The sequence below is a fragment of the Panthera pardus genome, unplaced genomic scaffold, assembly GCF_024362965.1.
Source record: "Panthera pardus isolate Hobbes unplaced genomic scaffold, ASM2436296v1 HiC_scaffold_6, whole genome shotgun sequence".
Taxonomy (NCBI): Eukaryota; Metazoa; Chordata; class Mammalia; order Carnivora; family Felidae; genus Panthera; species Panthera pardus.
In genome coordinates, this window is record NW_026526991.1 from 62,975,400 (window position 1) to 62,990,240 (window position 14,841).

A 14,841-nucleotide genomic window follows, 5' to 3' on the forward strand; every position below is an offset into this window, starting at 1 on the left:
TGTTCATATCCCCCCGCCAGAATCTTCGAGGGCCGTCTTCCCCGGAGCCTGTCCTCAAGTGCCCCTGCCAGGCCGGCAGAGGGTGATTTGCCCTCATCCCCACCTCCTCCATTCTCTTTGGGGCTGGTTTGGGCCTGCCTCCCCACCAGAACGTCCTGTGCAGGGCCAGAACCAGAGTGCCTGGCTCACTCAATACTGCACCTGACCCTCAGAAGCCATTCGGTAAGTGTCTGTAGGGCGAGTGACTGGATGAATGAAGGCAGCGCTCAGCAACCAGACATGGTGGAATGCGGGCCCCAGGCTGGGGAATAAGCAGGTCTGAGGAGGAATGAACCCCTTCTTTCACTTTCCCCAAGGGTCCTCTGTCAACCCACCACCACCACCAACCTCAGGATCCTGGTTCAGTGACATCACCATAAACTGAAGTCATGTGGACCCACACTCCGCAAGGGGAGGGCTGCTTCCTGGTAGTGTTCGCTCCTTTTCTCCCCTACCCCCAAATCCAGCCAGCTTCCCTACCCCCAAATCCAGCCAGTTTCGTCTTGGCTCTGTACCTAACTTGAGGAATCCAGGCGCAAACAGCCCAGTGGCTCAGTCCACTGAAGAACTTTTATTGCAAAGGAGGAGTCCTAGGAAAATAAAAGTGAAGGGGTGGGGGCAGGTCAGAGGGACAGGGTGCTGGGTCCAGGTAAACCACATAGCCTCCTCAGTGGCTCAGCATCCGGGCTATCTTCACCCTGGAAACCGGACAGTCACTAGTCTAGTCCGGTAAACTAGATTCCAAGACTTTACGCTCCGGGGTGGGGGCAGGCAAGAGGGAAAGATGAGGTGACGGCTAGCTCCGTGGGAGAGGGCGTCTGAGACAGAGGGTCAAGTCCTTGGGGCAGAAGCTAGGGTTCTTTTTCTCCAGAGCATGGCAGGAAGGTTCAACATCTGCGGGCACCGCTGCAGCCAAAGCCCCCGAAGCATCCGGGGGAGCCGCAGAGCGCGCAGCCGCCGCCAGGGGCGCTCGTGTCCAGGGCGCCGGAGCCCGCTCGGGGAGGCAGCAGGTTGGCCGGGCCAGAGGCTGAGCCCAGCCCGCTGCCCAGGGCTGAGCAAAGCGCGGCTGTCAGAGGGGAAACCGTCTTCTCCCGCTCCGCCCCCAGAAGACAGACATACAGACTCCTCTCCCAGAGGGCAGCCTCAAAGACCCTCCTCCTCTCCAGGAGTCAGAGGTGCAAATTCCCCAAAGACCAAGGGGTCTTGGTGCAGACCCCTTCCTCCAAGAAACAGACTCCAGAAGGCCCCCTTCCCTGAACTCGGACACTCAGGTTCTCCCCACGTGAGAATCAAACAGTCTCTTCCACAAGGACAGACCCACAAGAACACCCTCCCACACCCCAGGACAAACCAACAGAACCTGCCCCCAAAGAACAGACCACAAGACCTCCCCCTTCAACACACACAAAGAATCACCCCCGAGAGAATAAACAGCCCCCCACAAAAGGGAGACACACAGAGGAAGCAATCCCAAATCCCAAATCCCTTCCCAAGAGAATGCACACAAAGGGGTGTAGGGGATAAGATTGAACTCCTCTAACCCAAGCTATGTCTATTATTTACTTACTGAAGCTTCCTGCCCCAAATCCCGGACCAAGCCTGTAGAGAGGAGGAGGAAGCAGGTGAGTGAACATCCCTCCTGGGTATAATTCTGGGTATAATTCATTCTCCAAAACAAAACTTTCCTGGCCCTCCCCAGATGGGCAGAGAGATCTACATGCCCCTGGTTCTCTCAGATCCCCACAGCCCTTTTGCATCAGACTCCTCTGGAGCTTAAACTCGATCTTTCCTCCTTAAATTCAGATAGTCCGATTTTATCGATGACCTCTTGGAGGAGGGAGAAGGCTAACGACGCTTTCTTTGGCCTAAACTTAGCCTAAAAGGAGAGACCATGAAGGGAACATTTTAAAGGACACTATAGAGGAGATAGCTCAATCATCTGAAGACTATTGGTCAAACCACACCCAGTCGCTTTCTACCTGTGTGTCCTTGAGGTGGTCCTTTACCCTGAGACTCAGTTTCCCCATCTGTAAAATGGGGATGACAGCACCTCCCTCCCAGGGGTTTTGCGGGGTTGAAAGATAATAAATGCTGCATGCCTGTTGCATGGTGGGTTCCCTGTCCCTCCCCTCAGCCTGGGGTACCCAGCTGGAGCTAGCAGCCCTTGGGTCTCTACTGCTGTCTGAGGTTAAAAGCCAGGCCCTGCCTGTTCCCATAAACCCTGCCTTCGGGGCAAAAAGGGCAGAACTGAGAAGGCACTCCAAACTGGAGACATTATTCCCCCTGGCTAGGCCTTGGTCCTTGCAGCTGCCTCACTGGACAGACTGGCCCCTGCTCTCTGCCCTTGGGGGTGTGTGACCATGTGTCGTCCCATCCCAGGTGCCAAGGGTGCTCCTTAAAGCCCTAAAGGGCCTTAAGCTGGTGGGGAGAAATTGGCTCCAGGAGAACAAGGCCCTGGATCCCCAGGTCATCTCTCCCCACCACCCCCCCTCCCCAGCTGGTGAGGACCCAGATGGTGACCTCCCTGGGCCCCTGCACTCCTCGCCGTGGCCACACCCAAAGCACTGCCCAGCCCCCACCTGCTCTCCTCGCCCTCCAGCAGCTTGCGGTAGGTGGCGATCTCGAAGTCCAAGCCCAGCTTCACGATCATGAGCTCCTGGTACTCCCGCAGCTGCCGGGCCATGTCCTGCTTGGCTCGCTGCAGGGCGGCCTCCAGCCAGGCCAGCTTGCCCTGGGCACTGTCTGAGGCACCCTCCTCCTGCAGAGCTCGTGGCTCCCTGGCTCTGTCTAGTTCACAGGGCTGGGGGCGAAGGGAAGAGCACGGACAGGACATCCTTGGCCCCCACCCCCTCCCCCATCAAAGATCCAGACCCTTCTTGGAGGCCAGAGGGCCAATGAGGGATTAAAGATCACTGTATGGAATGGGCCTTCCTGTTCCAAAAAATGTGTCTGTGTCTGCCCAGCTCCCAGTGTGGAGATTTGGGACCAGCCATCCGAGATGGCTGAGACAGAGCCTTTCACGTCTAATATGGTAACTCTTCTCAAAGGAGCTAGGATCCAGGAAGCATCAAATGCTCCTGAGCACATAATGCTAGGTTTATTATTTCATCAGGGAAACTAACAGGAAGGATATCCTTTCCTCACCAGAAACTAGCCTCCGTAGTCTCTGCAGAAATAGAACAATAATAAACGCTGGCCTTGATGAGCTTTGCTTGCTGCTTAGGAAACTGGGGGTGGGGGATGGGGGGACTGTGATCAGAACAGCAGAGGCCGGTGGCAGACTGAACCATGACAGGCCCATCCATTCACTGTGCCACCCCCTTGAACCTGAACAGCTTGTCCCTCCTCACAGTCATCAGTTTCTGAAGAAGGGAGGACCTCTCAGAGCCTCAGACACTTGTATCCACAGAAAGCAGGGGAAACAGGGAGCAGAACCCCTTCCCTCTGCAGGTAAAGTATGAGCCCAGGGGGCTTGACAGGGCAGCTGGGAGGAGAGAGGGGAGATTGAGAGGCAGAGAAGTCGGAAGAAAGAAAACATCCATGTGGGAACCTCTCTTTCCTAAGCCTAGAGCCTGAGCTGCAAACCCGAATGCCTCCAGAGGCCTGGCTGGAGGCATCCCAAGGTGAAGGCCAAATGTTAACCCTCTAGCAATAGTATCCAGTTCCAGAAAGAAATCCGCACATTGTCAGTGTCCCACAATCACCAGGACCTCTTTCACAGTTTCAGCCTCTCACATCTCTAATTTAGAGACACGGGTGTTGGTACCTTTTGCCTTCCACAAGGATAATAACAGCACCAGCCAAGATGATGAGAAAATGGCAAGAGCCCACTGCCTCTGCATCAAAGGACGCAGCTCAGGTTGGTGGGGTCGATGCACACAAAAGGAGCACGGCCTTGTGTGAAGGCGACAGAGAAGACAGAAGCCTCCCTTCCCTAGCAGAATGTTGCCAACTCCGTGCATTATTTAAAGAGAACCCAGAAAACCGGATTTCTGCGGAACATCTTGCGATTCCCAAAGAAGGGCTGAAGTTTAATGCTATGTAGGACAAACAAAGCATGCAGATACAAAATCACACGTGTGCATGAAAACTGATAGGCAAACAAGCGTACAGATTTATACGTATTTTACCTACGGGTCAGTTACATGCCTCTGAACTACTACAGAGTCCCAGGCAAAGGCAGCGTGATGTACACGTGTAAAGCCACACTTCCGTTTGCTCGGACACTCACAAAGAGAAACTCTACCCATCTACTCCAGAGGAGGGGGACGACTAGTCGAGCTGTCATAGATAATGGACACCCTCCCACCCTTCATCCCCCCCCCCCCCGCCACACCCACCCCTCACCTGACTCTTAGCGCTGTTCACCTCTGCAGTCAGCCGCTGGATGGCCTGGTTAAGCCTGTTCAGCTCCTCCTTGCTGTGTCGCAGGCCCTGCGTGTGTTTCTGCACGGTCGCCTGTACCTCCTCGCACTGTGGGGCAGAGGCAGCACAGGACAGGGGAGGGTCAGGGCGAGGAGGACAGCCAACAAGGGCACTCAACCGAAGCCCGCAGGACAGCTCCAGGACCAACCCCTCCACCTTCCCTCATGAGCAGGTCATCTGACTACTCTGTTTCTCTGTCTGGAAAATGGGGATGATCGTCTTTCCTATTGCCGAGGGTTGACGGGCACACTGGAGGATGCTCTATCGGGTCTAGAGACGCCAAAGGTAATGTCGAAGGGATGGCACAAAGAACAACACAGGCCGATAATCTGTCGAGTCCTTGGACTGAGATCACATAGGGTTTATCCCAGGCAACAGGGGTAGTTAGACTCTAGCAAATCAGTTATGGTCATTCACATAGGATCATGGCAATTAATACAAACACCATTTTTAAAGATCCAGCGGTGATTCCTAATTTAAAAGTACTTTCGAAAATCTCTGAATATAAAGAAACTCCTTTAAGCTGATGAATGCTACTCACCAGCGACAGGGATCCAGATTCCAGCTCCTTCGCTAAACCCAAGGCCACTATGGGGAGAGCTATCTAGAAGGGACAAAATCAAGGGGCCTTTTCCCTTTCCTGCACCTGTCTTCACATACCAGCCCATAAACCGCCTGGGCTCGGTAACTGACGCACAGGGCCTTATTCTCTTCAAGGTCTTCTATCTCCACCGTCTCACCTGGGCTCAAGACCACCGTGAAGTAGGCCAGGTGGGTGTTACTGTCTCCCTTATCCTTCCTTGGGCAAGCTGAAGCTCATTACATCTACTGTCCGAGGAAGTAGGGACCCAGTGGGACATGAGTGACCCTGCCAGTCGAGCTGAGCTAGACTGTGTCTTAAGTGCATGTTCTTTGCTCTGTACCCTGAGGAACATTAAAGTCACACACACTCTTCAACCCAGACAACAGGAACTGTTCACGCCAAACCCAGTGCAAATTGCTTTCCAGGGCAGAGGGGGTATGGGAAATGGATATGAACAGACTCCCACAGGCCACCCTTTCCGGGTCCCATTCCCAAAAGCTGTAGACACAACAGACAAGCTTGTGCCTGGCTAGGTCCAACAGATCTGGGCAGAGTCCAAGACCCCCTCATCCCATGTGACCCAATGTGCCACATAGACAAGTCTCACCATGATGAAAAGAGCTGTCGTCTCTCCAAGCCTCCGGAGCGCACCTAAGCCCAGCTCCAGCCCAGGGAGCTCCCAGAATCCTCGCCTCTGGAGACAAAGCTGCTCCCTCCCAGGGGGCTTTGTGACCTCACCTTGCAGAGTTCTGACAGGGGCCGGAAGGGGCTGTTCTGTCAGCCCAGGTGGGAGAGTGGAGGTCCCTGGCCTGGAATGGGCCTTGAAGGAAAGAGGAGGAGAGGGAAGGAAGGATCCTTCAGGTGGGGGAAATGTGCAGAGCCAAGGAGTTTGGGCTTATGGGGTGAGAAATGGGGAGCCACAGAAGGTGCTTGAGCAGACCACCACCCTGGTGTGCGATGCAGTTTAGGAAGGCCCGTCTGGAAGCAGAGGGAAGGCAGACAGGAGGGAAAGAGACCGGGGCTGGGGTTCCAGTGCCAAGACTAGGTAGACATCCGGGACAGGATGGAGCCTCTAAACTGCAGGAGGAACCAGGGACCAGACAGCACACGCTGGTCAGCATTTTCTTTCTGTTTTATAAACTTCTCATACGTGCAAAAGAATGTGTGCATATAACCTACATTTAATGATTTAAATGGCAACAGTAATAAAAACAGATCCTTGTGTACCCACCAGTACCTTCGAAGCCCCACGTGGGACCCTTCCTGATCATAGCATCCTCGGTCCCTGACCCTATCCCATCTCCAAAGTAACCACTCTCCTGGGGTTTGTAGTGAGCTTTCCTTTGCTTTTCTTTAGCCTCCGGTGTGCATGAGTCCTTCAGCATTTGTTCAGTTTTGCCTAACATTAAGCTTTACAAAAATAGGATTATGTTGTTTTTATGACTTGCTTTTCCCTCCCCGACATTCTGTATGTGAGCTTTTGATGCGTACAGCTTAGTTCATTTGTCACTGCTGCGTAGTATCCCAGTGTGTGATTCTCTCTCCATTCCCCTGCGGGTATACATCTGTGCACCTTTGTTTTTGTGCTAACAAACAATGCCGGTGTGAACCTGTAGGTACGTTTCTGCTGTCGTACTTTGGCAAGAAGATGTTTGGGCTACTGGCAGTCAAACTATTGTTTAACCACAGCTCAAAATAACAAACGGATTTTATATCGTGAATCCGTACCTACCTACATGCTCATGCACCTAAATGGAAATAAGTTTCATGAAGAATTGCTCACTCCTACTACGCGCGATGCGTTCTCTCAAACCACTCACTTGCACACGTTCTTTCACTTTGTATGGCTTTATGTTTTATCTTTAGGTTTTCAACAGGACCTTATGTTGAGACTTCATTTCTTATAAATAGTGTGTTGATTTTATTATGTATTGAATATAATGAAAATGAAATACCCATGAAGCCACTTATAGGCACAAGAACCAAACGTCCCTAATAATTTACACATGCCTACACACTGCCTCCCCAGCCTGTTTCTGCTTCTTGATCTGGGGGGGTGGGGAGGGCACTTCCTTGAATTTCTCATCATTCCTTGTTTTCTTTTCTTCTAGTTTGATTACATGCATGCATGTACCTGTAACATTATTGTTATTATTATTATTATTATTATTATTATTATTTAGTTTTTCTTGTTTGGTTGGGTTTGGGGTTTTGGGTTTTTTAAGTATATCACTTACAAAAGGACTTGCTTTTTTTTTTCTAATATTGTAGAACTAAGGGTCCTTCACTAGGATTCATAGTATTCTATTACGTGAACACACGACACTTTATATAACTCTATTATTGTTTTGTTCTGTTTTCTCTTACAAAGTTGGCGCTACGAACATTTTTCTAAATGTCCCCGATGGATGTGTGTGAGGATTTTTCTGTGATACACATCTAGGACTGGTATTTCTGAATCAAATAGTGAATATTACAACACAAAAGTTATTTGCCAAAGTCATATAATAAAGACTTATACTTTGATCAGCAATACATAAAAGATTCGTATCTTCTCTGGCGCATCTAATTTTCAATAATGAAATGATATAATCAGTCTTATTTTTGATCTTACTTTGCATTTTCGTGATTCCTATTGAGGCTGAATATCTCTTTAAGTGTTTATTACCTGTATGGATTTCCTTTTGCCCATGTTTTTGTTGTTGGGTTGTTTGCTTTATTCTTACTAGATGCTAAGTGTTTTTTATATTTCTATATAAATTTATACTTCTAGATATTATACTTTGTCACTTATATGTATCACAAATATCACCTTCAAATTTATGGCTTGTCTTTTCACTTTGTGAATATTTTGATAAATAAAAGTTCTTAATTTTAGTGTCTAATTTACCCATCTTTTCTTTCAGATTAAGCATTCATCATGCCTTGCGTAAAAATCCTTATTTATACCAACGTCAGAAAGAGAGGGACGCCTGGGTGGCTCAGTCATTTGAGCATCCAACTCTTGATTTCGGCTCAGGTCATGATCCCAGGGTCATGGGATCAAGCTCTGCATCGGGCCCTACACTCAAGCACAAAGCCTGCTTGGGATTCTCTCTCTTTCTCCCTCCACCCCTCTCCCCTGCTAGAGCTTGCCCACACACACTCTCTGTCTCTCTAAATAAATTTAAAAAAGAAAGACATTCACTAATGTTTTCTTCTAAAGATTTTAAAGTTTTGCATTTGAAATTTATAATTATAGTTTGCTTGGAATTGATTTTGTGTATAATAGAAGGCAAGAATCCAGTTTCATTTTTTTTCCATGTGGATAGCCAATGCCATAGTCCCTTCTTTACTACTGCTCTGCAATATCACTACTGTGGCATATCAAAGATACAGATCTAGGGGCGCCTGGGTGGCGCAGTCGGTTAAGCGTCCGACTTCAGCCAGGTCACGATCTCGCGGTCCGTGAGTTCGAGCCCCGCGTCAGGCTCTGGGCCGATGGCTCGGAGCCTGGAGCCTGTTTCCGATTCTGTGTCTCCCTCTCTCTCTGCCCCTCCCCCGTTCATGCTCTGTCTCTCTCTGTCCCAAAAATAAATAAAAAACGTTGAAAAAAAAAAAAAAAAAAAGATACAGATCTAGCTATATATATAACTTTATATATTACATATAACTTTAGTTATATATTTCTATATAGTTACTATATTTATATAATATTTACATACAAGAATAGACAAACTGATCAATGAAACAAACTAGAGAACCCCTAAATTGACATATATTATGTACATTACACATAACACATATATATGTTGTTAATATATTCATGTTTTATATAAAGTATATTGTATTACATATTATAATAAAAATATTATGCATAAAAACACATCTAATGTGTATATAATATATATGTATAATATACGTGTTATTATATATATTGTTACTATATATATATATAAAATATACGTCAATTTAGGGGCTCTCTAGTTTGTTTCATTGGTCAATTTGTCTCTTCTTAAGTGGATATTACACTGAATTAATAGCTTTATAACTACCTCTGAAAGGGCAAATACCCATTCAAATGCTTTTTTATCCCACGTATTCTTTTTTTTTAATTTTTATTTATTTTTGAGAGAGAGAGAGAGAGAGACACAGCATGAGTGGAGGAGGAGCAGAGAGAGAGGGGGAGACACAGAACCTGAAGCAGGCTCCAGGCTCCGAGCTGTCAGCATAGAGCCCAATACGGGGTTCAAACCCACAAACAATGAGATCGTGACCTGAGCCAAAGTCCGAGGCTCAACCGACTGAGCCACCTACACTCCCCCCACCCCCCGCCGTGTATTCTTATATAGCGCCTTGACTATTCTTGATTGTTATTCTTCACCATAAATTTTAGAATCAACTTGTTAAGACTTATGTAAATCCTTATTTGGAATTTGATCATAGTTGCATTGACTCTGTATATCAGTTTAAGGAGAATTAATATCGTTATGATAATAAAACTTCCCATCTATGAATCTGACATAGCTCTTCATTTAGTTAGAGCTGCTTTGTTATCTTGCATTTCACATAATGTTTATATTTCTGTAGGTATAGGTTTCTCCCATATGTATTAGACTGGGTTTTTAAGTCATTATTTTATTAATTTTATTAAGATAAAATATACCTACAATAAAATGCACACATGCATGCAGTTCAACAGGTTTTGGCAGATGCATCAGATGCGTGCCCCACTTAACCACCACTGAATGAAGATACGGAACATTTGCATCATCTCAGAAAGTTCCCTCATGCTCCTCTGCAGTCCAACTCCCAGACCAGCACTGATCTAATTTCTGTAGATTAGTATTGCCACTTTTGGAATTTCATATGAATAGAAGCATTCGGTATGTGCTTTTTTGTGTCTGATTTTTTCACTCAGCATGGTTTTTTAAATCTTTTTAAATGTATTTATTTATTTTGAGCAAGAGAGCAATGTCGGGGGGGTGGGGTGCAGAGAGAGAGGGGAAAGAGAGAATCCCAAGCAGGCTCTGCACTGTCAGTGCAGAGCCTGATGCAGGGCTCGAACGTGCGGGGCAAGATCATGACCTGAGCTGAAATCAAGAGTCAGACGCTTAACCAACTGTGCCCCCCAGGGGCCCCTTCACTCAGCATGTTTTTAAGGCTCATCCATGTCATTTTATGAATCAGGAGTTCATTCCTTTGTGTTGTTAGGTGATATTCTGTTGTATAATTATAACTCAGTTTGTCCATTCACCTGTTGAAAACATTTGGGCTGTTTCCAGTTAGGGGCTTTAATAAATAAAGGTCATATGAAAGTCATGTACCAGTCTCTATTTCAACCTGCTTTTCATTTCTTTTGAATAAATATCCAAAAGTGCACTTGCTTTGTCACTTGGTAGCGTATGTTCAGCTTGATAAGAACTTGCCAAACTGTTTTCCAAGGTGACTAGACCATTTTACGCTCCATGAAAGCTCCAGCCGCTCCCCGCTTTGAATCGTCAGTCTCTTGAATGTTAGCCTTCCAGTGGGTGTTGAGTTTTTCCCAGAGTAGGTTTCCCTGATGACTAATAATGATCAGCAAGTTCCCATGTGCTTCTTGGCCCTTAATACATCTTCTTTTGTAAAGGGCCGATTGAAGTCTTTCACCCATTTTAACTGAATTGTTTGTCTTCTTGTTATTGAAGGATTAGTTCTTTCCAGGAACATTTCATGTAATTATATATGATTGGATGTGAGTCAGCCATCCTGTTCTTTGTTTCTCATTTGTCTCACGTGGGGTTTTTGTTGTTGTTGTTGTTCCTCTGTTGTTCCTTTCTGCTTTCTTTGGAGTCCATCAAATAACTTTTAAATATTTGATATCATTTATCCTGTCGAAGTCTTTTGGTTTACTTTATCATAGTAAATGTTTGTTTTTAGTGATTGTTCTAGAGCTAATGCTATACATACTCCCTTAGTTATCAAAGTCTATTTAGAGTTAATACTGTGTTGCTCCCCACTTGGCAACCGACAAGTGCACACATGACAAACAGTGCAATTCAGTGACCCGCCTCCCCATCGTCTGTGTCACTTGCCAGATCTTTTGCTTCTACAGACGTTACAAGCAATATCACTATTTTTGCCTTAAGCAGCCAGTATTCTTGGGCACCACAAGCGTTCTTGGCTCTGTAAACTGATGTTTTTCACCAAATATGGGAGAGAGTACTCCTTCAAACACTTTTCCACGTCACTCTCACTCTTCTCCTTCTGGAACCCCAAGCGTACATATGCTAGATGATTCTAGGTCTCTGAGGCTCTGTTACTTTTTCTTCAATATTTTCTCACTGTTGTTTGGATTGGAAAACTTCTACTCCTGTCTTCAAGACACCAACCCTACCCTCTGACATCGTCAGTCTTTGGCCAAGCCCCTTCGTTGAATTTTTCACTTCCATTCCCACACTTTTAGATCCAAGAAATTCTCGTTTTGTTCTTCTTGACAATTTTCCATACCGTCTTGCTAGCTCAATGATGCATTAAAATGTAGTTTTAAGTATATTTTCCACAATTTTAGGTGACTAATGGCAGAAGGATGTTTCAGAGTTCCTAGTCTGACATTTTGCAAGAAAAGAAGGTCCTGGTCGCATTTTTCAACGGAAAAAAATAGACAGGATTCTGTGACTCGTTGGGTGGGGAAAATAGGTATGAAAGAGTTTTAAGCTGGAGATATTAGGAGGAGCTGGCAGAAAGAAGGAAAGCTGATGGAGGGGCATCAGTTCAGGGGGAACTGATAAACTGATTTTAAGGCATTTTGAATTCCAAATATCAGGGCAATATTCAAGTGAAGATGCCCTGTGGGAAACTGGAAACCTTAGAGATGAATTCATTTATCCTCTTGACATGGCTGAGTGCCTGCTATGAGCCAACACTGGGCCAGAAGCTTCCTGGCACTGAAGCACTCCCTCAGGGAGCCCAGAGCCATCAGAACACCCATCCTCAATGTCCCCAGCCTTGACACTCAATCAAATAAATAGCTGGCCTGGCCTTGGCAGCCCCCACCACATTGAATGCCTTCCCCCCACCCGGAGATCCCACCCACCCTTCCTAGGACTGAAATAATGGACAGAAAGATCGAAAGCATGACAGGAACTATGTGACTTTATCTTAAGCACCGACAGCAAGGAGGGAAGGAAGATTCAGGAAAGGAAGGGAAGAGCAAGAGTTCAGGGAAGGGCAAGGTTAAGGGGTGGGGGCTGAGAGACGGTCCCCTTCATGGGTCAGACAACCCAGAATCGTCCAACAGAATATATTCCTGTGCCTCTCCTCCCGATACCCTTTCTCAGCCTCAGGGAGGCAGGAGACAAGGAGGGAGAGTCCCACACAACAAGAAATGAGAAGTGGACAGCAGGGAAGATGGGCCAGAGTGAGATCAAAGGGTTACACCCCACCACCAGGGCCAGGCTGGAGAGAGAGCCAGCTGGGAACCTCGGGAGGACGAGAGTGCCAGAGGCTCGGTGTTTCATCAAACCCTGCCAGCTTCACACTTCTTAACCTGCTGCCACAAACTTCCATCCTACAGGATCTGATGCCACAGAAATGGGTGACTGAGACATCCCCCACATACAACTCCTCCTGAGAGCGGCTGACACCTGCACAGGGACGATAACAAGTCAGAACCTTTGGCAGCGTGGGGACCAGAACTCCCGCCCTACCAGCCAAGAGCACCCAGATGGCTGAGATAGTTCTTGCTTATTCACATCTCCAAGGATAAAGAAAGCCTACCTGAGCCTCCCTGTGGCCTGTCCCTGCCTTTACTGGAAGGGAGTCCATCTGGTGGTTTAATCTCAATCCCTTCTTAATCTAGTCTTCCGTCACTGACTTCAGGAAGACCTCCCTGGGGACAACCAAGCTGATGAAACACCTGTTTTAGTCCAGAGAGGTATTTGACATCTTGAACGTGGACACATGTGCTTGGACAAGGAGAAAATGAGAGCCTCCCAACAATGGGAAAGTAAGACTTCCACTCCGATGGGTATGGCATGAGGAGTTATTCCCCTCGTGACCCAAGGTCAGTGTTAGGACTGGGCACTAGCTCCCGACAGTGGTCCCAGAAGTAACGTGGTCACCAGCTCTGAACCCAGTCACCAAAGGAATCACTCAAGTTTTCCCAGGTCAGAAAAGAAGATCTGGGGTACAGACCCCCCAAAGGCTCAGCATCTCCCCAACCCGGTTCCAAAAGAACATAAGGGTCAGGCTCTTCCAGACTCCTCTGGGAAGTGGGACCCGCCAAATGCAGCAGGACACAGAGATCCCTCCACCTGCCCAGGAGTCCAGCTCCGGGCTGCCTCCCCACCCACATTGACGGGCTACATGATCATGAACAATCCAGTCTCCCCGAATCTTTCTATTTGCCCTTTCAGTGTGAGGCCTCCTTTTACCCTGCCTTCTAACCAACAGTATTCTGGAACCAGTTCACAGAGCCTGTTTGACACATTTCTAGCCAACCCTAAATGCAGTCACAGCCGGCCATGCCGGAAGATTTTACACCACCGAAACTGGCAAACCCTGTAAATGGGACTTTTGTTTCCTTCCGAGAGCTGGTTGTTAAACATTTACCCACAAGCAATTGCCCCTAACTAAATTATACAAGAGGCGTATTGGAAATCAGGCAGTAGACCTCAGCTAAAAGTATTCTCCTTGGCCTCCCCTCAGGGCAGGGAGGGTCCCTCCAGCTTGGTGTTCTGGGGGCCAGGAGAGAACAAAGTGGGTTATGGTCCTGGGTGTCTCGGTCCATTTCCTGGATGTACCAGTCTCGCCCCTCCCCCAGCTGGGAACACCCCAAGAACAGGCCTCTCCTTTTCATTAACAGAGTCCCCCTGAGGGACCACAACCAGGGACATTTGTCATGCAAACGAGCTGGATCATGAATGGTGAAATCCATTTGGGGCACTCACTGCCCCAAATGTGATGGGGGGCCGGAAGGGGGGGGCAGATGACCCACACCTGAAACTTGGCATTTCAACCTCATTAGTCGGCCTCTGGATCACGCGGTCTGCGCAGTAATCTCCTCCATGGCAGGGTCTCCCCATGCCACATCACCATGACTTTCATCTCCCCATATTAAAGAGAAGCAGAGATTCTCCCGAGGCTCAGGATGGGGTGTCCCAGCAATTCAGACACCACAGATGGTTGGAGGTTGTACAGGGCTCAGCCTGTGCAACCATACATGTTAGTCCTGCCCAGCCACTAAAACCTCAGAGCTGTGTGCCCTTCTGTTACCATCTCTAGGGATCAGAATCCCCAGACAAAAGAGGCTTTGTTAATATACGCCTGGCATCCTTCCCACTGCCATGTCTAGGAGGCAGGTGTCCTATGCCCCTCACCTTGCTGCAGCACCAGGACTCAGCCCCAGCCCGGCTATATCTAGCAATGTCATCAGAGTTAGCCTAGATCTCAGTCACAGTGCAGCCCATGTTCAGGTCCCATGTCACAGTGCAGCCCATGTTCAAGCTGTTATCCAGTTTGGTGATGACTGAGGTGTCTGAGATGCGGGCTTCAGTGACTCTCATTTCCTGTGGGGCCGACAGCCATTCATATCACCTGTACCATCGAGAGCCAGGTAGAACAGAGCTCACATTCCCCCTTCCCACACACACACACACACACAGAGCCACCATTTCAAAGCCTTCATGCCTGCAGACCCCTCTGTCTGCTTCCTCTGTTCAAAGTCTGGCCTGGGACAGAGTGAAGACGGATGACTAATGTCCTCCCTGCCAGTGCCCACCTCCCCCCATACGGTGTTCTGGAAGCTGATCTCCTCCACTAGGCCGTCAGCATTG

The 14,841-nt window shown here is 47.9% G+C and overlaps 1 protein-coding gene and 1 long non-coding RNA gene across 2 annotated transcripts; one reads left to right on the plus strand and one right to left on the minus strand.

Moving 5' to 3' along the window:
• Positions 1-590: 590 nt before the first annotated feature.
• Positions 591-5,536, minus strand: LOC109249294 (keratin, type II cuticular Hb1-like). Its single transcript, XM_053895338.1, has 6 exons — positions 5,514-5,536; positions 5,125-5,263; positions 4,387-4,512; positions 2,619-2,839; positions 1,607-1,638; positions 591-1,090 (listed from the first exon to the last, which is right to left on the minus strand). The coding sequence occupies exons 1-6, from the start codon at positions 5,534-5,536 to the stop codon at positions 927-929; spliced, it is 705 nt and encodes a 234-aa protein (XP_053751313.1). The 3' UTR covers positions 591-926.
• A 165-nt stretch (positions 5,537-5,701) lies between these two features.
• On the plus strand, positions 5,702-13,474 carry LOC109249159 (uncharacterized). Its single transcript, XR_002072462.2, has 3 exons — positions 5,702-6,160; positions 9,739-9,912; positions 12,582-13,474. It is a non-coding gene; the product is annotated as an uncharacterized LOC109249159 (long non-coding RNA).
• Positions 13,475-14,841: the final 1,367 nt, after the last annotated feature.